We start from the raw sequence: 27,379 nt of genomic DNA, 5'->3' as shown, positions 1-27,379 counted from the left end.
TCTAAGTGGAAGCAGGGTAGGCTGGGGAGACTGAAAGGGCAGAACTGTAACCTGAGGACCCCTTAAGTTCAAATTAGTTTTGCGACTTCGTCTTCATGACTCGAGAGCTCAAGGCAGCTTCTAGGACAAGTGTGGAGGGGGGTGGAGGGGGAATAAAAAAATTCTTAAACTCTCTCCTTGAGCTCCGCGTTTCAAACGCAAATCGAGAGATACATTGGCTCCCGCCCCACCCCCTAGCCCCGATCCTGATTTTTATCCAAAGGACTCCATCTGTATATCCTGTCAAGGAGGAGGAGGAGGAGCGGCGTGGGGAGTGGGGTCGGGCAAGCTGCTTGTTTCCTGGATCCCTCCTCAATAGACACTGTTGGGTTTTCGGGAGGTACAAAGAGTCCCGGTACCTCCTTCTCGCGCCCTCGGACGGAGCTGGCAGCCGGATCTGGCCGCCGAGCCGTGATATCCCCTGCCCAGAGCAGCATCCCCACCTCCTCTGCCTCCTTCCCTCCCTCCCTTCTCTTTCCCTCCCTCTTCTTCCTCCTCCTCCCTCAGCCACGATCCGCACCCAGTCGGAACTGGGCTTGGCACCGGCACTCACTTCTCCCACCGTGTGCCCAGCTGCTCGCCGTGCCGTGCCGCTCTGTGCTGCGAAGGAGCGGAGCGGCGGCTGTCCTGCCTCTGCGGGTGTGAGCGAGTGCGCGGGCGGGAGCGCAGCCCCCATGCCAGGCGGGCGCCCGGCCGCCCGCAGCCCGGCTTCCGCTTGGGAGCATCCCGCCATCGTTTCGCTGCGGACGCACCGTGAGTCCTTGGGATTAAAATACTCACTGCGCCGGGCAGGCGAGGGAGAGGGGTAGCAGGTAAGTGCCAGCTGCACCTGTGCCTTTCCGTGCCTTCCTCACCCCTTTTCCCTCTCACGTAGCCAGAGGGAGACCGGGAGCAGGAGAGGGCTTTGCGCGGCTTAGTTCCGCCGCCTTGCCCCGGCGCTGCACCCCCTCCGCAAAGGGGCTACGGCTCCGCGTGGCGGCGCGGCCGCAGCCGCAAGTTTCCCCGTGCCCGCGCCCGGGGGCGGCCCGTGCAGCGCGTCTGTGGAGGAGAGAGGGGAGAAGCCGGAGCACCGGCACCAGATGTGGCGGGGGAACCGTGGGAAGTAAGAGCACCAATGCTATAGGCGTCTGTGCACCTTCTGAAAAATAAGAGAACAATAGCATCTCTCCGACTCTTCGGAGAAGTCTCACAGGCACAAGCGGGGAAATGGGTTGGGGGAAGGGAGGACCACAGACTTCTGCAGAATACAGGGAGTGCGAAGTCCCGACTGTCTCAGTCCTTTCTGGGGAGCCAAAGCACCTGTGTTGCTTTGCCTGAGAGTCCGGCACTGACGCTGCAGAGCAAAAGATTACAGAGGACAGGAAATTTCCTGACTTATGTCACAGAGCTTGTCCCTTTTATGTCAAGTGTGTTCTAGAGTTTGCAAATGTTGAAATGATGCGAGCTTTTTTTTTTGATTAGTATTCAGCTGGTAAGGCTAGATCTGCAGTGCTTGGCTGTTTGACACCGACCCTTCCCCCTCCACCCTGTCCCTCCATCTACCCATGTATCCACACAGAGGCATGTTCTGCTTTCCTACAATACGTTGTTTGCACCAGTAGCAAGTGGTTTGTGATCTGGATCCTCAGACTTCTAGATGCTAAATGAAAAAAAAAATTACCCCTTTTGGGGTGAGATTTAACCTTTATACTCGTGATTTCAAAAGGTGAGGTAGTTCAGGTGAGCCAAGATTCTGCAGATGATATCTTCCCTGACAAATCAGTGGATTTAGGGAGGGATGGGAGATGAAAACTAGTGAGGCATTCTGATTCTGGGAACTGAAATGCTGACACTTTAATCTTTTCCCATTGCAAGGATAAAATTTTTCTGTTCTGATAGCTAAGTTCTCAAGTCAAATCAGGGACTTGAAAGGACAGCATGTACTTCATGGTCTCTCTAACAAGACATACTGCCTGACCATTTTTCAGCTAAAACATAGGTGATTGTACAGCTTTGCAGAAAATAAATCACTTTTCCAGAGCAAATAAGTAAACACATAAAGGAGCTGAACTCTGAAGAATGCCAGTTTCTGAAACAGTCTCTTCTTGGCAGTGATATATGACTTTACTTTTGAACTCATATTACATTTACTACTTGTTCCTCTGTCACATTATTTAAAGTTAGCAGGGATTTTTTTTCTGGATATTTACCCTGTTTCTGAGAAAGATTGGTCTACATATTCTCAGGTGAAGGGCTATTCAAGATGAGCAACAGCATGAAGTTGCATAAGTAAATTTAGTTTGCTTAGAGCATCACTACTGAAGATACAACAGGTCAACAGATAAAGAACAGTTGGGAAATGCTGCTCATTTGCTCGTAGTGGTATCGTAACAGTTTTAAAGATGCAAAAGTGAGGTGAGGACGTTTAGAAGTAATATGACTGTGCCTCATTAGAACTAGTTCAGTGTGACTGGTGAGTTATCATTTTTTTTGGGGAAAAAAAAGGAACAAAAACCCCATTAAACAAATCCAAAAGAGCTATATAGGGACCAAATGTAACATCCTGTTTAAAGTCCTTGTACGTGCTTTCCTAGCTCTTCAGCCTGCAACTACCAGGGGATCTAATCTAGTCACACTTCTTTTACAGGGTCATGAAGAGAGGCTAAGTAAGATTTAAAAAACAATTATGATAAAATCCACAGCAAAGTGAGAAGAGCAAAGGAGCTAAAAGCTGGCTCTGACAACTTTTGATATTAAGCATGTGAAGTATCTTGGGTTTGAGCCTTTAATATAGATTAAGGGATATATCAAAGGTAATAATCTGAGCTACTACCGCATGTTAGACTTGTGTGTCACTTAATGTTAATAAAGATACAAGCATAAGTAATGTTGACTATTTTCTTGCAAAAAGCCATTAAAGATTGCTATTTTAATCAGAGTGTATTTTACCCTTGTAATAGGAGATCTTGCTGTAATTAAAGGCTGATTTAGGTCATTGGAATTGTGTTAAGAGTCAGATGACAGCCTTACAACTCTCTTAAATCTACTTTTATTGATTTAATAACAAAGGACTCTTGATTATTTGCTATTGATCTAACAGCAAGACATTACTATCTTTCATATAAAAGGATAATTGTAAAGCATTTGTGTAACTGCAGATTATCCATGAATTATCTGATCAGAAGAATGTGTAACTGTGTGTGTGTGCATGTTGTGTCCATAATTTTCTATGTTTCTTCAACAGTTGGAGACTTGACTGAAGAAAATCATTATTAATGCAAACCCTTAGACTGCTCTACTCTAAAGTCTCTGCTATAAACCTGGCTAAGCTTTTCCTCAAAAGTATTTAACTCACAAATTAACTCCAATGCACAATGAAAACAGAAAATATTTGAAAGTTCAAATGGTTTGCTGTTAAATGTACTGCTTGGGAGTCAGCTTTAGTATCAGCTTGGCTAGTAAGTTTCTGTATATATTTTTGGGTATTGGCTTCAGTATCTGATGTGTTCTGTGATTCTTCAGTGAAGGCCTTTCTTGAGCCATTCAGTCTAGTTTATCATGCACTTTTCTTTTTTTACATGTACGCTTTCATGCTACTGCTGCGTATTGTTTTCTGATGCCAATAAAAGTCAAATTCTAGCTGAGGAAGGGTGCATAAAATAGATCATGGTTATTTCAGTTCTTGTGTCAAACCAGGCTTAACTCTAAGCAGTAATGCAGGAGTGCCTCCTCTGGGAATTCAGTGGTTCTGCAAAAAAGTCATCCCTAGGTATTATGCGAAGTTCCTCAGCTTAAATGAGGCTGCAGAAATTGACCTTGTGGAAATTTAAATATTTGACTTGATTGGTCACAGACATACAAATACTGCTGGCTTTTCTTTTCAATAACTTATCAAATTAGCATATTCCTTTCCAGCAACTTAGGTCTATAAAATGTTCTACAGCAAGGTCAAAAACCAATAAAGCACTTTGTCATGGAAAAACGGTATTAAGAAAAAAAAATATTTTGTTAATTTTTCTTAGGCAAAGAAAGAAAACTACGAAACCCCCAAACAACTTAGCAGTCTAGCAACTTACGATCTTATGATCAGCTGCAGAGCAGTATGAAAGACCAAAAGCTGTTGCCTGGTTTTCTTTACACTTTTTTTTTTTTTTGAAGCCACATCGTGTGTTCAAGTATGCCTAGTGTTTTTCTGTTGTCTCATCAGGTCCTTTCACCTGAATCAGAGGGTATTGGAGCCAGTTTAATGTAACAGTGCCATATGTTTGGAGCAGTGATAGTTTTTTGCTTGATAACCAGATGCAGACTGCAGGATGTGCACTACATTTACAGATCTCCTATGTGCATATTTAGGCCAGTTAGCAGCAGGAGGATATGGTCTGTAGCTGTAATGTCATCTGACACAGGGAGTTAATGGGTTTCATCATACTGTGGAGCTTCATGTCATGGTAGGGTCCCCACCTCACTTACTCTAAAGGGACCCTCCTTCTCTGCCTTTTTTCTTCCTTCCTGTCCAGTATAACCAGACATTGCAGTCGACACCATTATTAGACATGTTATCTTCTCGAAACCCTTTGTTTCAAGCATCACAGAGTTCTTGTGAATGTGAAGGAGTCTCCTATGGTATTTAGGATGTGTGATATAGATGAGGTGCAGGCTTATAACAAAAGGGCATTTTCTCTGCCACAGAGGGTGACACACTTTCCAGTGGGCACTGTAAAATTGAATGTCAAAACGTAAATATTTCAGTGAGGGTAGTTCAGCTCTCAGGAGGCTCACCTACTTATTATACGGTGTTTAAGGGATCATGGTTCAAGATCCAGTGGCAACAGTTACCCTCAGAGTTACCTCAAAATGCAGGGTCTTATTTTATTGAATGACTAAAGCAGGGGAAAATAAAATCCAACAAACACAGTGTCTGTCCACTACTGACCAAGCTAAAACAGGATTTACTAGCGGGTGTTGTCTGGGCTGCACTTTCAGGGTCAGTGAGGTCCAGGTTTTCACAGTAAATTTTTCAATGGTATAAAAAGTTTAAGAAATTTATGAAAGGAAAACAGTGGTGGGGCAGGGGGGAAGAGGCAATAGAAGTGGAAAACTCTTCAGTTGCACCTTCAGTGAATGCCCTGAGCTGACAGCAAGATTTCAAAAGAGACGAATGTAATCCAGACTGGTGGAGTTTACTAATGGAAAAGGGTTTGGATTTCCACTCCTTCCTGAAGAATTTTACACGTTGGAGAGACTTCAGGACAACATACCGTGAAGTACAAGATTTGGCTTGAAGCGGTGGACAGGGAGATGTTTCATAGGTGCAGCTGGCACTATGATACTGGTAGCAATATGTGAGTGGAAGTCTGCAGGAATTTGGCTGCAAAGGTTAGGTGGTATGAACATAAATCTCAAGAATCTTCAGCAAACTGCCATACAAGGCCGGGGAAATCTCAGGCCTGGGGGAAGGGGGCTTCTGTGAGGATATCTGTGACGCTGAAGATGTTTTGTCCATATCTACTCGTGCTTACTGCTATACACAAACAGCAAGGACTAGTCATGATGTGTTGTTTTAGAAATTACGGAGCAAAGCAAAATATTCAGAGAGATTTTCAGTGGGTGTAAATTACCCTTAATTGCTTGCAGTGAGGGGAGCGGTTCCTTAAAGCTTAGGATCTTATTCATGATCTGAATGTTTTTGACAAATCAAGATTGCCCCTCAGAGACAGTACATAATAGTGTCTTTTTGACACTAGCAGATTGTTTTGGCAGAGTAGAGTAGTAACATTTTTCAGATTAGCAGTGTTCACCAGAACACTTCTGCTACTAGACTGTGGCTTAAATATAGTTCAATTTCTATACAGCAGATGGAAGAAAAAGAAGGTTTTATGGTGTATATCGCATAAGGATGTTATTATTTTCCAAATTATATTCTTCAGCCTGATGTTTTATACATCAACCAGCTGTTTAGGAACACAAATATGACAGATGAGATATTTAGTGGATTTTTTTATGTTTTAGTGGTTTGGTTTGTTTGGTTGGTTTGTTAGTTGTTGGGCCTTTTTTTATTATTCTAATAGTTGTTCACATAGACAGTATGTTACTGTTCTGTTAAGACATACTATGCACACAGTCCAGATCACATAACATACTCTTTGAATTACACACCAGCTTTTATACTTTATATTTTTCACATTTTTCTGATTTTCAGGATTATATGTAAAGTAAATAGAGGATAAAATCTTATACATGAAAAGTATTACCTGGTGACTTAAATATACCAGCAGACAAATGAACTTTATTTTTAAAGCCTAAATTATGTAGGCAAAGTGTGAGCAAGGAGACATGATTGTATTTTGGCCCCGTTTGCAGTGAGGAGCAGCATTTTGCAGATCCAGAAATAAGATGTAAAGGTGCACTAATGTCCTGGGGTAATTAATGGCATCAATTAAGCACAAATATTTCTCAGTTCTGTGTACTCTGAGTCCTGTTTATGCAGAAAGTGATAGGTTTTATAAAGCGCCTTTAAACACAAAATACAAAATGGTTGCAGGTTGATTTTGCCTTCAGCTCACACTCAAGCCTGTAAACGCAGATGACGGAGAAGGCACTGAAATCAGAGCACTGCATTACCTCTGTTGCTTTCAGCGTTAGTCATATCCAGCGCTACAAGTGCAACCCTAAACACTGAAGTTATCCCTTGACAAGGAAAAAATTCTAACAGCACCTTTTAGTTTTTAGTTTTCTGAATGCTGTGAAGTTGCTTATGTTGTCTTGTGGACTTCGTGCTCATCGACTTCATAGAACTGGTGATGTTGAAGTGCTACTTATACTTGGACAGATATATGTATGTGCATATATATATGCAAATATATAAATTCACATATATATATTTAGATATATATTTTCTTGAAAAATCCCTATCGAAATGTATATCTATATCAGTAAGAAAGGTAACAAAATGCAATTTAATAAATATTTATTTCAGAAACAGAAAAAAATTTAAATACCAGACACTTTTGCTTTGGAAAGTATCACACTCAAAAGACAGTGTGCTGAAAGACCTATAAATAAAAACTGAAAAAGAAAAGCTCTAGGAGGAGTAGGAACACTTATCCTGAAAAAGGCAAGGAAGAGAGGAAAAAGTGTTCCAGAGCAGGAAGTGTTGCCCCACAGCTGAATAAAACCAATCAGAATTCTGGCGACTGTGTGGTGAAAGTATTCGAGAGTGAGTAAATGACAACATTTTTTTTTTTTTTCCAGGGGGTGTGAGTATTCTGCTTTTCATCAGATTGTGCTGTCTAGCATATGGACTGTTTTTCAGTTGGTATTTTGGGTGCATTTTTCAGTTCTGTGCCGTGGTGTGTGGCTGGGGACCATGGCACTCCATATGGCAGCTTTCATACTTTCCTGCAGGTGTAAAAGAAAGGATACAAGAGAACACTGCTTGAGATAAAGGTTAGAGCAATTCTAGGTTTGAAATATCTGTTCAGAGCAAGATCAAGTCATTTCAAACTGCTCAGTGAAAAGACACTAACATATTGTAAATGTTTTGCTGACATTTCTTAAAAAAATCCATTTCGTATTTTTATCCCTGTTAAATAGCAATCTGCTGCATCTTTGAAACAAACTGACAGTTTATCAATATCAGATGTCCTTAACCCTATGTAACTTAGACACAGAGAAGGAAAGTAAAGGGTGCACAAACAGCCTCTACTACAAACAATGCTTTTCTTATTTGAACTGTGTGGTAGGAAGTGAACATAACACAAAAGAAGCACAGCTACTCCTCTTAACACTAATGGTAACCCTCCCAGTAATTACTATGTCATATGGTCATGATTTACTCAAAGGGCCAGATCAAAACTGGGCTGTGACTAGTTGGGATTAACCATTTCAAACTATGCTCTGCTAGTGATGATGACACCTGCATGTTAGTCCCACTGTGAAAAGATTCTTGGTCCATGTTGGAGAGACATCCTTTATAACCATAGCATCAGGTTTTGGAAATTAGGGTCTTTAGGTAAGACATTGTCTATTTTCTTTGTTTTGCCTGTAGGGAGACACTGGATTTTCACATACAGAAGCTTTCAAATTGCTGCTGCTTAACAAACATGCTCAGTGGGTTTGTGGTTTATCCCACCAGTCTCTAAGTAAAGCCTTTCTGGTGCAGGGCAGTGCCACAGAAGGGATTACTCTAAAAAGGCTTTAAATACAGTCTGTAATCAGAAGAGCTTTTTATTTGTTTCATGTTTCTGCCCTCTAGGTACCTTTGGCAGCACGATGCATAAGTGTTCTCCAGCTAAAAGAGCCTGACATACTGAAAATATGAATCAGAGTTCACATTTCACTCAGTTTTAATAGCAGTGGGTAGGGTTATAATGATGATATACCTAGAGCATTTAACGTGTATGTGATTGAATGTCTGGCCCTTTTAGATTAAGTAAATGTAAAAAGGATGAAATCTTCTTTATTCCGTTGCTTCCATTGTTATCTGTTTTAATTTCATCCTAATTTTCACCTTGTTTTTTTTCACTTAAACACTTCTCAACTGCCTCATTACCCATTCAGGCAAGGAGGATGTTTATTTTAGGGAGAACATTGCTTACCTGGATAATATCCTGAAAGACAGGGCTATGTTTGGTTGTGATTGACAAAACTTGTAGTTTTAGAAACATTATAGTAAGTATACATTTTTATTTGGCCAGGAAAGGCTCACAATTGTAAAGGGCAGAAAAAAAGAAACACTTGATTGAAGTTTTGGGCTTTTTTTTAATAATTTTTTTTTTTTGTGTATGTGATTTCTACCAGTTATTTAATGATCAAGATTTTGAAGTAAAATTGAAAAAGATGCACAAAAAATAAAATTTTTATGTGTTAGTGCTGACAAATCCTTTGTCATTAAATCAAGGTTTCACTGAAAACACAAAATCATATTATCCTCTAATCTTTCTGAGAATATTTGTGTAAAAGTATATAAATTAGTCTTTCGTGCTTCTTACTGTGCCTGATACTTTCTCTAGGAATGTAGTAAAAATGAGTCGGGAGACTCTAAGGCTTTTTCATGGGTCAGATTCAGATCAGGATAAATCATAACATATGGTATACAGTGACTAAGAATCAATCAGATGGTTCCGATTCATCTTATACTCCTTTATTTTACTTTTCACTTATCTGGAAGAGAGTTTAGCTACCATATGTCCTTGCCATTAATATAACTTTATGCCTGTAACTAGTTTGGAATTATATCATGGTAATGGCCAGTAAAAGCAGACTGTAACAGACAGAGAAAAAATCAAAACAAAATAGCTGTAAGTAACTACACTTGATTTGGTTATTTTAAAGTGAAAAAAAATCATCTGTACTGTGGAAACTGGTGTATTAAGAGAACAGTCATGAGAAAACTTCATAGCTACCAATACAGATATATCAGCAGTAGTAATGCTATCCAATGAACATGCTCCAAATGCTCACACTTATTATGTAAACTCAACTGTGTTGATGATAAGAAAATTCATAAATAAACATATTGATGCATTATGTGAAAGCTGCAAATAATTTTAATTTGGAAAAAAAAAAAAAAGGGTAAATAAAAATGTTCTGACAACAGTTCTTGTCTTTTTCCTGGATAGGTACCTACTGCACCATTTCTTTGGTGAAGGCTATTCAGCAGTGGTGACTTCTTCCAATCAACCACTTCACAAACTATTATCTCTGGACTCCCAGCTGACACCCTGCCAGAGGCTAGAACTACTGAGACAACTGGAATTGTGCCCATTCTCATCAAGGTTTTTTCTTTCACAAGGAGAAAAAAAAGATGAAGTTTGGCAAAGTGGAGTTCTGCCATTTTCTGCAGATTCTAGCTCTTTTCCTGTGTCTTTCTGGGATGAATCAAGCAGAGTTCTCAAGGTCCAGGTCAAAGCCCTACTTGCAATCAGGGAGGACAAGAACCAAACGCAGCTGGGTGTGGAATCAATTCTTTGTGCTGGAAGAATACATGGGTACAGACCCACTCTATGTAGGAAAGGTAGGGGATTTAAACAAACTTTGGAGGGTGCAGATGCTTGCTTTTTTGTGTGTTTATAGAATGCAACCTCAAAATTGTGATTCTGTCAGCAAGATTGACTTAAGCCAGGATGGGACAAGGTTTCATAGTTTGAAAAAGAAAGTTCAGCACTTCAAAACATTCCCGATTCCCCTTGCTTTAAGAGCTTTACGTATCACCTATGCTTATTTAAAGGGGTTCAGTAATGAAAGTATTTTGCCACCACTGATACAAGGAAAATATTTTATTATTAATATTATGTATACTTCTTTACATAGGAATAGAGAAACATAATGATGAATATTCTTTCATGAGAGCTAACAGCTAGACCCAGAAAAACAGAAGTTCTGTATTATGCTTGAGAAACCTGCTCTAGAAGGTTTCCCTGCCTGTGCAGGGGGGTTGGAACTAAGTGATCTTTACCGTCCCTTCCAACCCAAACCATTCTATGATTCTGTGATTCTGTGATTCTATGATTCTGTGATTCTATGATTCTGTGATTCTATGATTCTATGATGATTCTATGATTCTATGTCATTTGCTGCTTAATGATCATCACTACTGAAGGCAAGAGAGAAAGAATTGTATGTCTGGGGGTGTAACAAGTAAAAACGAGGGCATGTCCGCATTACAACTTTGCTTTAATGTTGACTGGCTGGCAGATTGGCACCTTGGGGGCCTTGCTGCCCTCCATGCATATAATAGCCTTGTGGCTTTACCTTCTCTCTGATGGGCACCAGGCCAGTACAGAGGAAGCCCTCACATCAGTTGATCCCAAATGGCTCCTTTCGAGTGCCTGTCACTGCACATGGAGCACACTGAGCACAGCTGTGAATCCAGGCCTTAGCTTGTGCTGGTGGATAATATGCTTCCTTCAGCAATTCTGAAGGAAAAAACCAACCAAACAAAAAATCCAAAAAAACCCTCTTGTGTTTCTATGTAGTATTTATGTGTAACCGTCTTCTTGAAAGGAAGTCCCATTTTTCTATGTAATAACAGAATCAGTAAATACAGTTTCTCATTAAAATATTTTGCAAATGCATAGAAAACAAGGGAGTGAGAGCTTTTGGCAAAATGGCATGCTTACAGAAAAGAAAGTGAAATAATCTGAAATCCACAACTTCAAATATATGAGTACAATGAATTTAAGATTACTTAATTTCTCCTACTGAGACAAAAACTTTGATGTCTGTGTTTGCACAGTTAAGCACTTATAATTTAATCATACTAACTGAATAATCATGTTAAATGGAGGATGGCTCTCATGATCACAGCTATGACTGTGTTTAGGTGCTTTTCTGAACTGGGGCTGGTGATTTTCACAGTTGAGCCGTAAGAAAGATATGCTGAAATGAGAAATATTTCTTATTACAGCGGATCTGAAGGTTTTTGTTAAGTTTTAGGTTATTTGACAGTTTCCACTCTGATGCCATGCTTGGCTTTGTGAGTTTTGTCTTTTCGGCGACTTTGGTCTTACCTTGGAGTTTCTCTTTTCTTTGGAAAATAACATGTTGGGCATTGTGGCCACTGATAAAAAAGGAAGCATGGCTTGCAAAGTAGAATTTCTCTCCTGGAAGTGTCTTTAAATACTTGACTAAAGATTGGTTTTGATCCACAGCAATTCCCGTATTAATTCAATTGCTATGTTATGGCCAAAGATGCTGTGGTAGCAATAGACTACATGATATTTGCATGTGTGCAGTTATTTTTAGCTTCTCAGTCTGCACTTTCCTGTCCCTTATAGGTTTCATGGCATTCATAAGCAGATATCTTCTGAAATGCCAGCCTTTTTTTCTGAAACAATCTGTACCCAGGCTCCTTTTGTATCAGCAGTAAGAATTGTTGGCTCAGGAACTCACATTTGTAGCAGCAATTCATTTTGTAAGAAAAGCAGATAAAGATCTGCACCTGCTAAAGGAAGCCCAGCTTCCTGGAAACAGAGCCCTTGCTGAGCATCTTGTAAGATAAGATGTGCCAAGTTCCTAACCTTCTCACTGAAGAGGATTTTTACTGTGCGGTTTCTGAGGTGCAATCATGACCAGAACTGCATTCCCACGCAGGGTAGCAAAAAGGTGAAGAAGTGACTTTTTTTCTGTATGTTAACATACTATGTGTAGAACCACTCTGAACTGAGCAGCAGTTTCCTTCCTCCCCCTCTTCTTCCCTTACAAATATTGCTGTTCTTGTTTCAAATCCTTTGCAGGCAGGAAGGGACTGAGAGGACTGAGATTCTATAGGAAGGTTTTTCTTTTTTTTCACTCTTCCCTTGGTGATGAAGCTATGGCAAGCAAAGAGCAGGCATAACTCACTTCTCTCATCAAGTGAAGTGCAAGCAGCAACCAGACTATCCCTCGTGTTCTGCAGAGCACTCTGCTCCTGGGGAGGTCAGTCCTGCACTACCTTACATTCAAGATGCTTTGCAGGGTGCCAATCTAACTGCTCATCCAGGAAAGAGGAACCTTCTTCAGGTTTTAAGGGCTGTGAGATAAAAACGTTTCAGAAACACTCAGGCAAATGGAGCAGCAGCAAGGAATATTTTCTCCCTGCCACTATTCAATTTTACAAAGCCCCAGGCAATTCTGGTTGGAAGGCAGCATTTGGAGAATGCTAAGGTTACACAGCAAATCCTTCAACATGCCATGAAATGCCAATGTTAATTCCATGTTGAGCATTAACTCCGTCCTTCTGTGTGTGTGTGCATTCTGGCACTTTCATTACACGATCGTGCAAACTAAAATCCTATTCCTTTTAAATAGTCTAACAGGATTTCTATTCACCTCAGTAAGATAAGTCTCTCACTTAAAATAATTTTTCAGTGTTTTCAAGTGTTTAATGAGGATTCAGATCTATACCTGAGGTATGTTACAGCCTTCCTTCTTGTATCCCTAACATCCATTTATTGGCAGGATGTTTTTGGTTTTTGTTTGTTTGCTTGTTTTTTTTTTGTTGTTGTTTTTTTAAGTTTTCTTTTTTCTTTTTTTAACATGGCAGTGTCTTGTTTCTCATGTCACTCTGGAGAAATGTCTGGAGGAGTTCCATTAGTTTTATACTAATAGGAGTCAGAGGTGACTGAAGTTTTCTGCTGCTTTTTTTCCTTTTTTTTTTTTTTTTTAATGTAGGTCTTTCCTCTCCATGGTATGAATTTTAATCATCTTGAATTCAATCCTGAGTAATTCTGAGTGCCTCTTGGGAGGTGCTTAACATGTAATCAGATTGTGGACTGAACCATATACAATTTCTCTCTGTCCCTCACATCACAGCATATGTTATGTTCACTTAAAGGGCTGAAGCATGTAACTATTTAGCCCATTTACCAGTTTGGATAGGCACTGCTGTCTTTCTGACATGCCATGTCGGAGATTAGCTAGTTAATTATAATGCTAATTTAGCTAGAAACATAGGTGGCTTCTGTTTTCTGGAAAATGTTTACTATTGCTTGGTAATACGTTTTGTGAGATGCTTTACCTCATATTTTCCATATAAATGACTTTGGTGGAATTTATTTGGACATTAATAGTACAGAGTAGTTTTAAATTATTTGATACGTAAGCATAAAAAATTGGGAAAAAGTGTATTCTGTTATATTGAATATTTGAAAAGATGTGTACAGTCTAGTAATTAAAGTCAATGGCAAAAAGGGGTGCAGTTTAAACAGAGCTTTTAAATTTTGTTGATTTTTTTATTTTGTTACATAAGTACCAGACATCCAGGGTTTGTTTTTGGTGTTTTTTTTTTTGGTTTTATGTCAGTTTTTGTTTTGTTTTTAGTTTCATTTTATGTGTTCTGCTGTAAGAGTGTCAGTCTCCTCAAAAGCATTACAATGGCAGTCTTAGCCAGCAATTCTTTCATTTTTCTCATTAAAAAAAATTCTAAAGAAACAACAAATAAACCTGAAGAAATGAAACAAGACTGTGAACTTCATGTGAGAGATTGTTTGATGGCTGGCTTCACTGTTTACTTTTGGATCCAAACCAAAGTTCCTTTTCTAATACCTTCAAATGTAGGTATAGTTAAAAACAAGGACAGTTTCAAGCCCTTTGCTGAGTTCAACTCTTTTTTCCCCTGAAGCCCCACTGAGGTATGAAAGATTGAAAGTAAACTAGAAAAAGACATAGGCTCAACTGAATAAAAACCCAAGAAGCTGATATTTAAGTTCGAGAGACTCATTGGTACTTCTCAGAAATAACTCCTGGAGCTTTTAAGGTGCCCTGAATCTAGTTGTTACTTATAATGTATGGGGAAAGAAAGCATAAGTCCCAAGCTGCATTTTCTAGATGGTAAAATCAAGAGAAAAAAGGTGGAATGCGTGGACTGAGAACATGCAGTCTATTAGAGCTCATTGTCATTGCCTTCCTGTTCCATTGTACCTGCCTCTTTTTTTTTCTTCTATTTTAAGATTTAAAAAAAAAACCCTGTTGGATTCCATTTTCAGACAGGGACCAAAGCACATGAAAGACAATATTTGCATTATTATTTTCTGGAGTAGCACAAAATGAATGATGCATAAAAAAGAAATGCAGTGAACTTAAACATTTCCTAGAAATTTAGTGCATTTAGGAAAATTTATAGATTTTGGCCAAGGCAGGATTGGGAAAAGGCTTTTCAAGCAGCAAAATAACAAGAATTGATGTTATGTTGAAATAAAGAGTGTATTGCTGGCATAGAGAGTGGATTGTCCAAACCTCCTCATTTGGGGGTAAGGAGGCTGGATTTGGGAAGGCTAGTAATTTTTTGTCTTTGTTTTTTTTGTTGTTTTTTTTTTTTGCTTTTATTTTTTCAAAGGTGTTGGTTCATGTGTCAATAAGATGATAGAATTATTTGCATATGATATTTATCTGCCATGTGGTGTTATATCAAGCCATACAGATGTAATCAGAAGTAGGGCTTTTTTTCTGGATCACAACCTAACACTTTCAGTTGCAGCTGATGACTTGTTGAGTGACTTGGATACAAGTGCCTTTGCTAAAATACTTTAAGGTGGTGAGTACTGTGGAAGTGCTGGCCACTCGGTCAAACTCAGTGATATTGCAGGAATATCAGCTGCTGAGAAACTGAGGCAACTTCAGCTGTGAGGAAAGAGCTGAGATTCTCAATGGAAAATAGCCCAAATGGCTTTTCATCTTTAGAAACTGCACTACAGATATTTTACTGACACTCTGGGACATGGAAAGGAGATGGGGTAAAATTACAAAGGCTAAATGTAGGTAAAAGAGGTGAGGCTGCCTCCCTTGCAGTTAACAGAGCAGACGGTGGGTTGGGTGTGATTCGTGGAAGGCTCTGTTTCTCCCACTGCCCCTGAAGGCAACCCACAGCAACCTGTGCTCTCTGCCTAGCCTCAACCTGGGGTCTTACCCCTCCAAGCATTCTGTGAAAAATGAATATTTATGTCTGCTCTGCAAATAAGCTCCCAGATGAGAGTAGTTACAGCTCTGCATAGAAATATTTTTATTTCCCAACCCACATGTACTTTGGGGGAATAAAACAACCCACAAACCCGACACAAACCAACTATTCTTCATCTATCTTTGTGGACACTTAAAGAAAAACTCCCCCTTTGTTATGCCTTTTTCTCCTTCTCTATTTATGTTGTCATTACTTTTTAACTTAATCTCTGAAGCGCTGCTGTTTTATATACTCCCAACAGGCCGTTCATAAAATGCCACAATTCTGATATTTATCCATCTCAGGAACTCTTTAGTGATCTGTGATATGAAAATGCATAAACTTTTAAGAAAAAGTGCCATGCCATTCCTGTCAATGTTTTTCTACCACAACTGTTGCAAATGAAACAAATGAACAGACAAAATAGTCAAGTTCTGCTTACCCACTTTATGATTGAACAGGTATTGGTGAAGGAGTACTTCAGCTGTACAGCAGTGGTAGGAATTTATCACCTCAGCTTGTACTGTTCAGTCGCTATCAGCATGCACTTTTCTTAACTGTGTGGTCACTGTGGGCTTTGCATTATTCCACACTTCATTTGGATTACCCCAAATAGCTGAGAGCTGACTGGCAATCTGAATGTTTCCTACTTAAGATGCAAGGCTAAAGTGTCTCTGGAGAGAATGGTGAGATTAAGGCACACAGGAAGAATTATCCAAAGGGATGACTTAAAATCTACTGCTTTTTCCTGGTTGAATTCATTAGCCTGCACAGCTATAGTGTAATTTCCTCTTTCCCTTTTCATAAGAAGTTGTTCTCTCATATAGTTGAATGGATACAGAAATGGGTTTTATGCTGGGGATTTAAAGTGATGACAATTTCACATGCTCAAGCACTAAAAGACAATTTGTATGTAATTTCATTATTAGAGACGATAATAGAGTTGAGAGACTTATGGTTGGATACTGAACCAGAACATGCAGCTTTTTGATCTTTTAGTATAATATAGAACATTGATCCTTAACATGTGCCATTACAGAAGAGGAAGGTTAGTGAAGGTGATGACAACATCCGTAAATTAAGTACCCCTCATCGCAGCTTTTTATTCAATGGCACAGCCATGCTATTTATATAATCCTGTAATACCAGTTCTATGTTTCAGTAGACTAATAGGCTCTACCTGTAGTGCTCTGCTCTGAATTTCTTTTGAGCATTATTTAAAACTATATTTTATGGGTCCCTGACAAAATAGAAAAGCAAGAGTAAAATCTAATTTTTCAACTATATGCAGATGCAAGTCTCCTCTGTGCTTGGCAGGTTATCAGAAAATGCCTGTTTTTTCCATGAGAGCATGAGGTTTACAGTTTTGATGTCAGTCAAGTTCATGCTGCTTCAGCTGACTTATTTTTAGCCATGTTCTAAGGTTCCTTTTCATCTGCTGAGCTTGTTTTTAGTCCTCTAGTTCATGCTACTAGCTGTCACCTAACATCCAGTTTTACCTCTGTCCTCTGTTCTCACAGCTGTATGTTGTTGATGTCGGAAATACAGTGCTATGAGAGTAGGGCTACCAAGAACTGTATTTGAATTATTCCAGGGCTAAGGAAGTCCAGTCATGAACCAAATTCCCCTTGTGCTAGGCAAAGTGCAAGCAAACACAATCCATGCCCTGAAAGAGTGGTTTTGTAAAACAAGAGGCAATAGCAGATTAAGAAGCAACGACAGAATCCAGAGAAATATGGAGATGTTAGTCAACATCCCCAAAATATCTTGAGAACAATAGCTCACTATGGTTCTTTGCCATGAAGATGGAATATTATTTGTTCTGAAAATGACAATCATGCAGCATTTTTAGACATTATGAACAGATAACAGTGAATTCTTTCCTGCTTTTGTTATCCATCCTTTACGAATGACAATGCATTTGAAATTCAAAAGTGTGGTTCTATTTGATAACTATGTAAGTACAAGGCTACTTCTTCTTTCAGACCAGTGAAAATAAAGCATATTTTTCCGTTGCTTTCAAAAGATCAAACTGCACATGCTGAAAAGTTTTACATCTTGTAGCCTGCTATGACACTACCTTTTCCGTGTAGCCTTTTTTCTTATACCTGTACTGCTAGACATAAGTGTCTGTCTACAGACTCATTGGGCATTCATTCCATGTATTTAGTATTTTTCATGTATTACAGTATAAAAGTGCTGCCAGAACTATTGCTGCCTTGGCAAGATTCTTCTGCTGAATTTCTTCCTTGCTTCTTTGCTGCACGTTATTGTGTTTATTTCTTTTCTTTCTTTTCCTTGACATTTTTTTCAATATTATTTTTATTTTTCACTTAATAAAATAGTACCTGTGTGCATATATTCATTTTTTTAGTGCTAACTTTTACAACTTAAGGGGAGTACCAGGGACAACATATTTAGAGACAGTGAAAACATCAGTGAATAGGCAATGTCCAGTAAATTGGGTCTCATATAAATATACTGGTGATAAATCCTGGAAAATATCTGCAGTATAATCTTTTTCTCTCAACATTATGAATTTCCCTGGAAGAGGTGGCTGAGCTGAGTTGCTAATGGTGGAACTGCTGAGAGAAGAAAGAAATTAATACACTAGGTTTCTCAGCTCTCTCAAAATATCTTAGCTACTTTATGCTACCAGGATCTTCTCTCACTCGTGGAAGAGACACTTACTGTCATATGAATTAGAGACAAGGAGCTCTTAAAAAAAACCACTGGATTTTATGCTGTTAGAAAAAAAAAACTTTAATTCTGTCCCAACTGTTCAAATTCTGATTATGATATGAATACCAGCCTACACCATGATCAGAAGTTTGAAGAGGTCATAATGCTTAATCTCTCATAGCTTCAAGCCTGTAAAAGGAGGATTGGCCAGTTAAAAATGGGGTGGAGGAGAGTGGTGTTTAAATTATATTAAAAATATGTTGTTAACACCTAACTATAAATCACTTCACCTCAATCTATAAATGGGAACCACTTTCATCTTCCCAGGCTAAGTGTAAACTTCGCCAATTAAGAAACTCCATTGACAACAGAAGAACCCATCATGAAAACATGCTTATTACCCAAATCAATCAAATTATACAGTACCTTTAGGATTAATTCTTGCACGTTTTAGGCCTAGCTAAAAAATTTGCTAACATTAATAGTTCCTTCCATATTCAAGTTTTGCTGCTGCTACAGTCATGTTCTGTTGCAAAAGTAATGTTGTTATATATGTGGGTGTAAAGAAAGCAGTACAGTTGTAGTACTCTATAAATCATAAGCAATAGAAAGAAGAATACACATTATTTTGTCTTCCAGATAAATAGGAATACCAAGACAAATATAGATCTTTTGCTTATAGTAGTTCATGTGCAATTATTCATGTACCAGAAAACACAAAATACACCTTACTGGCTCTGTCTCAGGCTGCCTTTTTCAGAATGCTCCCCTGGGAGAAAAGGATAGTTCTAAACATTCAAGAAGAAGACAAAAATTATTTAGTATGTGTTGTTTATTAAGTTGTGCTGTTCATAGAGTAACTGAAGATTTAATTCAGAGACCGTTTGAGAATATAAATTTTGGAATACAGCTATTTGGCTGTTTTAAAATTGAATTTTTGCATGTTATTTTATTTGGTAGGTTAGTAAAAGAGGAATACTGAGGACAGATTGACAACAGGTAGCAACATATTCCACATTTTAACAGTGGAAAAAAGTAGTGCTTTTCTTTCTTATAGGCATATAGTATTCTTAGAGCCCTGAAGGTTTACATTCTGGTGTTTCAAATGGTCGAATAGGATAAATGTTGAGAACAGTTAAGGGCAGTTCGACATAATGTTCTATCTACACCACAGAAGAATTTTCTGCCCTCTCCATGTAGAAAAAAAAAGTTAATTTAATGCTATTTTCCCAGGTGATATAAGGAGATTGTGCTGTGTGAATTCTAAAAAATATTACCATAGTCATACTATTACATTTAGATTTCCTGTTTCTATAAATAATGAGAAATTACCTTGAGGACTATAGAGACATGCAATTTTGTTGCTGTGAAAAGAATTGAGCCCACAAAGTTACTATTCATTTGAAATGCTTCCAAAATATGGAAAATCTGGTTCTTGGATACATGTGTAAGGATGATAAGCTGCTTAAACATTTAATCCTGAGGTACCAAATTATAACCTTGCTGAGTAAGCAATCAATAAATTAATTTTCCTTACAAGGTAGGCAGGTGCTGTATTAGACAAAGTTTAGCTTGTTATTCTGTAACAATGAAAAGTTTTCTAACACAGTCGGGAAAAGCGGCTTGTCATTTCTTAAATTTCCATAATCATGGTATAAATGCATTGCCATAAATTAGCAAAATTATTAACTTGTGTTTCTTATTCAATTTATACACATTTATGGGTAGAGTTACATTTAGGAAAGTATTTGGCATATTTTTATGTTTCTTTTTTAACTTGCAGGGCTATAATTCTGCATAATGGTTATATTAAAAACTGTTATATAATTCCTCTTGCTTCTGGATGTTCAACATCTTCATGCATGTGTAAACTGTTGTTTCCCTGCTCTTTTTCTACCCTTTACCACTTACCTGTAAGCACCAAGCTATCTTCACACGAGCCTTCAGGCAACCAGCCTCTAACTTTAAACCCGGGCAGATGGAGCTCGTCTAGCCTCGTAAGGCCTTTCATCTAAGAGAAGGGCACTCTAATCAAACCTACGACCTGAGGACTTTGCTGTCACTATCCTAGCTAGCTAGGCCCTGGCAGATAAACCTCAGTTCCATGTACTCTGTACCTCACCTAAAAAATCCACTGCGCAGGCCAGAAGGGTTTACTCACACTTGCAAAGCCCTGTAGTGACAGGCAAGGGACGAAACAGCAGGTGATAAGATGCACTGGAAGCTGCAGACCCAACCCTATGTGCAGGCAGTTCAGGACATTGATCACTCGAGACTGACCCAGGAGATGACAGTCTTGTTCGGCAACATCCTGAATGACCAAGCAGCCTTTTTTCCAAATGGTTTTGCCTATCCCACATTGCCCTTTTAGTCATCATTGTGCTTGCGGTAAGTGTGGGTAAAGCCCTTCCCAAATCTTCATTCACGAAGCCAAGACATCAGTCAAGTAATATACTTCACACTTTCAAAATTTTTCCTTAGTCAGCATTGCAGTCCTGTGTTCATCCATATTTCTTTCTTATTCATTCCTTCCATTTTTTCAATACCTTCCTGACAATAAAAAGCTGTAAGCAAGAGCACTCTATTATAACTTCAGCTAAAGAGGAGATAAGCCAAGTGAAACTGTTATTTGCCGTCTTATTGTATGATGCAAATTGCACACGTGTTTGTTTCTCTCTTCACAAGCTCATATTGCTACTAGTCTGAGGATCTTAATGCTTTACTGCTTTTCTGTTTTATTCTTTCTGTTGAATCAAGCGTACTCCTGAGTGGGTATCAATCCCTCTTGAAAAATTTGGACAGCAAAAGAAATATTAATTGCTTAAAAAGTTGTTTCAGTTTATCAATTTTTCTGATAAACTGAATGAAACAATGTCAAAGGAAGTTTTATGGAGGAAACCAGTAGTAATTTCAGTGATAGCAGCGATGGAGTATGTACGTCAATGTGTGTGTATGTATGTGTGTATGTATAGGAAACAATAGAAGTACCTTACATTGAAGAATAATTTCAACTTGTACTGACATGTTTATTCAATTCAGATATAGCTTAAGATTGAAAGAAATACTAAAGGTTGTAGTCTTAACAATTTTAGTGCAGGAAAAAGTGATTGAAAAAGTTTAAGAGAAGGAAAAGCATCCCAAAAAGTGTGAGAACGCAAGGACCATGCTTAAGCAATATGCTATGTTTTTCTCACTCCAGATCCTGATATAAAGCTGAAAAGAACATACCAAAGCAATCAATTAAAAGATTGCTTTAGATTAAGGTAAAACAATCATATGTGTATGTCTTGATTCCCTTTGCTCTCATCTAAGGGTGCCCTGTAGGTATATGGGGCATACATTGGTTTAAGACACATCAATCCACCACACAAGGGTTCTAGAAAGAAGGCCTTCTAGGTACCAATTTATATTAACACAGATGGGAAAGGAGGACAGTTAGCCAGAGATCCAGTAACACTCAGGTTTGAGAAATGTGCAGGAGCCGAGGTCTGTTAACTAGCAGATGCAGTTGAAAGGGAAAAATATGTAACTGAAGCTTATTTGTAACCAAAAGAGGAAGATGCCATGTATAACAAGGTAGTCTGTGATGCGAAACAGCAGCAAAAACAAATATGAAGACAAAACATGGTAGAAAAGTGAATTTATGTTTCTTTTCTGGGAAGTGGGAAGCAAAGAATAAAAAAGGAAAGATGTAAATATTTCTTAGAAAACATTACTAGAGAGAGCTAGAGGATTCAGAATTTGACCAAAAAAACCCTAAAACATAAGAAACATGCGCCAAACAACATAGCACAAGAAAGAAACGCTTTCCATCCGTAGAACTTCCAAGAATTTCTGGGTCAAGACAAAGCGTGGATAAGCAAAAAAGGCAACATGCAGATCCGGAGGTGTCCAAGCAAGTCTGAGCTCTCAGCAGATGGATGGAAAGATGCAAATATGTGCAGCTGTCAGGGCAGCAGCTGGGCCATGCCCAAACTGTTTCCAAATTAAGAGCTGAAAATTAAAAGGACTAATGTCTTAGTCTACCACTAAGGAAGTCAGCCTGCACCCCATGAAGTAAATTTGCTTTCAGAGTTAAGGGGGTGAAATAATGACACCTGTGGGATTTTTTCTTTCTTTCTTTTGTTTTTTTTTACTGTCTTTCAGAACCTCAGTAGCCACTTTTCCTTCTATACTGGTATTTCGAAGCTCATCATTTCATGTAACTGCATTTCCTTCAATCTATTTGCAGGGTACATAAGACATTTTTCCTGAAGACTAATATAGATTTTATTCCATACTAGGTGAGCTGCAGTATCACATTCAGCAATTTCTCTTCTTCTATTATTATAGTAAGTAGAGCTGAGTAGGAGATGATAGGCCATTTTGCTAGTCTGGTGGCAAAATCATCTTTCCAAAATGTGCTTTTTTTTTGCCAATTTTATTTCTACTAGCACAAAATGAAACAATGGCTGCTTTTCATGTGGGATGATACAGATCAAAGGCCCAGGTGTTTTGTCTTGCTTCCAAAGTATTCACCAAACAGGCAATGAGACTATGAGGAAGAGGGAAAGATAAAGATGTCCACTTTGATGACAGATCCTTCTGATATATTTAGAAATAGAAGAGTCTGTATCTGCAGTATGTACTAAAAAGTAATCAAGATATTTACCTTTGCTCTGAAATAATGTCACCTTCTGTGTATTAGAGGCAGTGTCCACTTTCCATTTCTGACCATTTCATGTGTGCTTTGTACTATGCTTAAATTGCAAATACCAATTTGGAACAGAATTTTGGACTGTAGCAGGATGAGCTAACAGGTTGTGGATCAGATTCAATTCTCTGTAAAATTACTTTGCAACATAATTAGCAAGATATGGGGGAAAAATGCTGCAGCTTAACCATCAAGGTCAGAAGAGTTAAGTAAGTTCATTATGGTGAAGAAAGTGATCTGTAGTATTGTGAATTTTCCTGGAGTCAAACACTCTTACACCTGTAAATAATCTTTACTGAGAACAGAACTTTGGCAGAACTGATACAAGTGCCATTGTGGAGACTAACAGGGAGAAAACAGCTCTTTTTTTTTTTTTTTCCCCATGATTACTTGGATCTGTTAAAAATATAAGTACAAAAGGTGATGAACATTGCTTTAAATGCTTTCCTAATATATTCTCAAAATCAGAGTACATGTTTGACTTTGTTGGTGGCAACAGCAGTAATGCAATAAATTAACCTTAAGACATTAAGATACTATTCAATAATGTTTGGCTAGAGAATAACATTATGTTATGAGTGATGTTTTGGAAGACAAAGTAAGAACTGTTCTTTCTTTGTGCTGCTAAAGTTGTATGATTCCTCAATCGATGGATCCTTTCTGACGTCTTGCTATAAGGTTGATCTCAAGGAAAACATTCAGTACTGCTATTTTTTTTTTTTTTTACCTCAACTGGAGATTTAAATGCCTTCAGAGTGGAGTGTGGGACTGTCAGATGAAGCAGCAGGTTGACGAATGGAAAAGGCCACTCACGGCCCTCACCTTCGCTTAGAAACCGTGGGTGTCCTAAATAGATACAATGCAAGGGTCTAATAGGTGTCTGACTGTTTACAGTGTAGCAGAAAATTTGCTTTTAAAAGTGACTGTTATAAAATCATACTTTGTTACTCAGCAGATGAATTCTATGTGTGAGTCACACCTGCCAGTTCTGGTGGGTTTTTTTTCCTACTTATTATTGCTATTAATCCTGCAGAGCTAAAACAGCTGAGAGACTGCAAATTGCATTCTATTATTTCTTGAGTGTCATTCACAGACATGCTTGTTATGTTCCATTGACTTACACCTGCAAACCCCAGTTGTAAGCTTTGGAAACCATACATTTTTACAACCAGAAGAGAATCTTAAGATAGCAGGGATTTTACTTACTTATGTAACTGAAGGCATAATTTATCTCCCGAAAGACCTTGTTTTTAAAAGACTCAGCCAAGGTTGCAACATGAACAACTTACATATGGCTAGTCCACTGAATCTATTTGAAATGTAAGTCACAGAAAGCATTGCTCGTGTCATACTACCACTTTTTAGCATGCAGCACAGTAATAGAAAGCCTGTGTACTGTCTTAATGCCTGTTTTATGAACAAATTTGTTTACTTGGTTTATTCAGTTTATTCTTTACCGGTTAACATTGAATTTGCTAGATTTGGTGCTGAGTAACTACTACCCTTCCACTTGTATTGATATTTTTGTGTATATATGGACACAACACCATAGCTCTATTACTTAACTAGTATACTTTCTCTTTGATAAAAACCTGTGGATTTAATAATAGTACATACTGGTTCCTTCGTTCTCTCATATAGCCATTGTTTTTGCCTTCCAGTCTTCCACTTGTTTTAAAAGTAGCTGCAGAGCAGACTGAAGGCTATTCCTTATCTTACACTGTCGTGAGCACTTGGCTGCCAGTGGTTGATCACTTCTGTTAAAAGTGTGCTTTAGTCTCTTTCATATATTCTTCACTAAAAACAAATTAAACAAAACGCTGAACAATATTTTTGCCTTCTGATAATTTTTATTGAGAAAATATAAATAGCGATTAATGGAGAAAACAAGAGAGGAAGAAGCAATAAAAAAGATGTATGTAGGAAAAAAAGCAAGCCAATACTAACCAACCACAAACTCCCAGAAGAGCAGAATATCTGTGGAACCATTAGGAGGACAAAGGGTTCACCAGTTAAGAATGAAAAGAACAGCTTACAGTTGAAGAAACACAATGAAGATTGAAGATGAGTATGAACTAGAGACAGGTGGGGAATATAAATTCTGTCTCTGAACTATAAGTGAGATTATTAAGTGGAATTTTCTGTTCCCTTCAGAAAGTTTGATTTTTACATCCTTGATCTTCATTAGGTTGGCTGGTCTGCTTGTGACTTTTCTTCGCAGAAGATTTTATTTATTTGTCACATTTTCACAAGTTAGATTCCATCTATTCATAAGCAATGCAACTTTTTTCTAAACTTCCATTGTATTTAAGTGACAATTTGCAAATTTTTGGAGGGAAATAGTATAGAAAATAACATAATAAGATATTTCTGGTTTATTTGCAGAAACAGTTACTATTTGGAGAATATTTACTGAATTTAAATTAACATTTTTCTTTTAAAAAATACATTTTTTTGTCAGCATCTGTAAATGTACAAGGTTCAGAAGTGCATGAATGACAATGTAATTGTTTGTTCTCCCTCAAAAATATAAAAGCACATCCTCAATGAATGGAAATTGCTCTCCCCCTCCAGGGCACAGAGCTGTGCTGATTTACACCAAGCCATATAGAGCTTCCCTAAGGGGCAAAATTTAGCACAGTTTGTTAAATTAAGTGGTCATTTTAATGGACCACACAGAAGGTATGAGACAAAAGTGAAAATGCTATGAGTGTAAAGTTCTGAATGTTACAATTGGTGACAGAAGGCCTATCAATGAGACAGTAATCCTATAAAAATACAGAAAGATCAGATTGCTTGTCGAATTAGAATTGCTTTAGTATGGATGCATGCAAGGGGATAGCAAAGGAGCTGGAAACTTTCCATCTGCTTTGTATACAAAGTGATTAGATTGTGATCACTTAGTCCAAGAGGATAGAAATGAGGCACAATTCTGCCAGGATGAGACATGCAAATTGGATCAATTAAGCTTTGAGAGTGCTCAGACAATCTGGTAGAGACGTTTACATGCTGTGTCAAGTGAAACTTAGCAAAGATCAGACTTGAATGCTGGGGGCAAGTATTATAGTGATTTAAACTCTAATCTCCAAGAGTAATTCATTGCTTTCATATTCGGTTATAAAACTGATCAGATACTATAACAAAACTATCAGATACTAAAATAAAAGATCCCCTTAGGAGAATTTTGATGATATAAACAAGAAGCACGACAGACAAATTAGTAACAGTAATCTGAGTTGAAACATTTGAGGTAGACAAGAGTAAATTCAGATGACACTGTCTGCAGTTGGTAGAATACATAATACTAGTAACTCTTCTACCTTTATGTTGACCACAATGCATCAGAAGCAGGGAGTGCTCTCATAAGGAACTCATTCTGTGCTCTATTGTCATTGAACTAGAGCTCACTCAGCAGAACAATGTGAAAATGATCATTAGATAGAGTGCTCTAGCTTCATCAGGGGCCACCTAAGAATTTGAATTATGTACCCTATGCAACATATTTCATAGTGACAAGTGGACGTGTTGTTTCAGATAAACAGGGGGCTTTATGTAAATGTAAAGTTCTTAAATTATTTGAAATCCTGGAACCTTGAGAAATGAGTTTCTGAAGGAAAACTTTGAACAATTTCAGTAGAATCCAGATGGCTTTCAGAATTAGAAACAGGTATGACCAATTTGAATATTAATGTAGATTCAGCAAGTATGCATGATCAGTGTAAAATAACACCCTCCATTTCAGTATTTTCTTATCATGTGTTTATCAATATCATATAAATTTCTTAGATTTCCAGCAATTAATGGCAGTGAGTAAGAAACACAGAAATAATGTGTTCTGGTGAAAACATGAGGAACAAATGAAAAAATTCTGGGTTGGCATCAGCACTGTACATGGCAAAACACCTATCTCTGGATTTGTTCTTTGACAAATGATGAGTGAATTTCAATTTTAATCTATAAATATATTCTCTCATTATTGTAGTAATAGGACAAATAGTAATGGATTCAAACTTCAGCAGGGGAAGCTCAGATTAGATATAAGGAAGAAGTTCTTTACTGTGAGGGTGGTGAGGCACTGGAATGGGTTGCCCAAAGAAGTGTTAAATGTTTCATCTTTGGTGTTGTTTAAAGCCAGGTTGAAGAGAGCTTTAGGAGACATGGTCTAGCGTGAGGCATCCTTGTATCGTGGCAGAGGGGCTGGAACTAGATGGTGTTAAGGTCCTTCCCATCCCTAACTGTTCTATGATTCTATGAATGAATAGGAATTTGATGAGATTATCTTTATACTCTCATCATACTCACCAAAATAGAAAAAGGCACCAGGAGAGCACTGCCCTTTACATACAGCTGTTAAAATCCTTCTAAGGTGGAAGGCTTTACCATTAACCTAATATTGTTCATGTTAAGGTAGTTTGCTATGAGTTCGAAATACCACTGCATTGTCTCCTCCCCCCAGCTGCTTTCTGGAAAACAGGACAAAACATGGGCATTACAAGAATTTATTTCCCAGCCCTTAATACTATGGAGTAAAAGTGCCTATCAAAGTATGAATTACTATCTTGAGATCAGTC

At 38.2% G+C, this 27,379-nt stretch overlaps 1 protein-coding gene across 1 annotated transcript in view; it reads left to right on the top strand.

The window, feature by feature from the left end:
• Positions 1–649: 649 nt before the first annotated feature.
• CDH7 (cadherin 7) overlaps positions 650–27,379 on the top strand; it is an 85,471-nt gene continuing 58,741 nt past the window's right edge. Inside the window, exons 1-2 of the mRNA XM_061357397.1 lie at positions 650–851; positions 9,639–10,033. Coding sequence (XP_061213381.1) covers positions 9,824–10,033 — 210 coding nt within the window. The 5' untranslated portion in view covers positions 650–851; positions 9,639–9,823. The remainder of the gene's footprint in view (positions 852–9,638; positions 10,034–27,379) is intronic.

Source organism: Neopsephotus bourkii, unplaced genomic scaffold, assembly GCF_033783945.1.
Source record: "Neopsephotus bourkii isolate Nb327-2 ecotype Australia unplaced genomic scaffold, CSIRO-AGI_Nbou_v1 NB_894, whole genome shotgun sequence".
In the NCBI taxonomy this organism is placed as follows: Eukaryota; Metazoa; Chordata; class Aves; order Psittaciformes; family Psittacidae; genus Neopsephotus; species Neopsephotus bourkii.
This window is presented reverse-complemented; position numbering and strand designations above follow the sequence as displayed.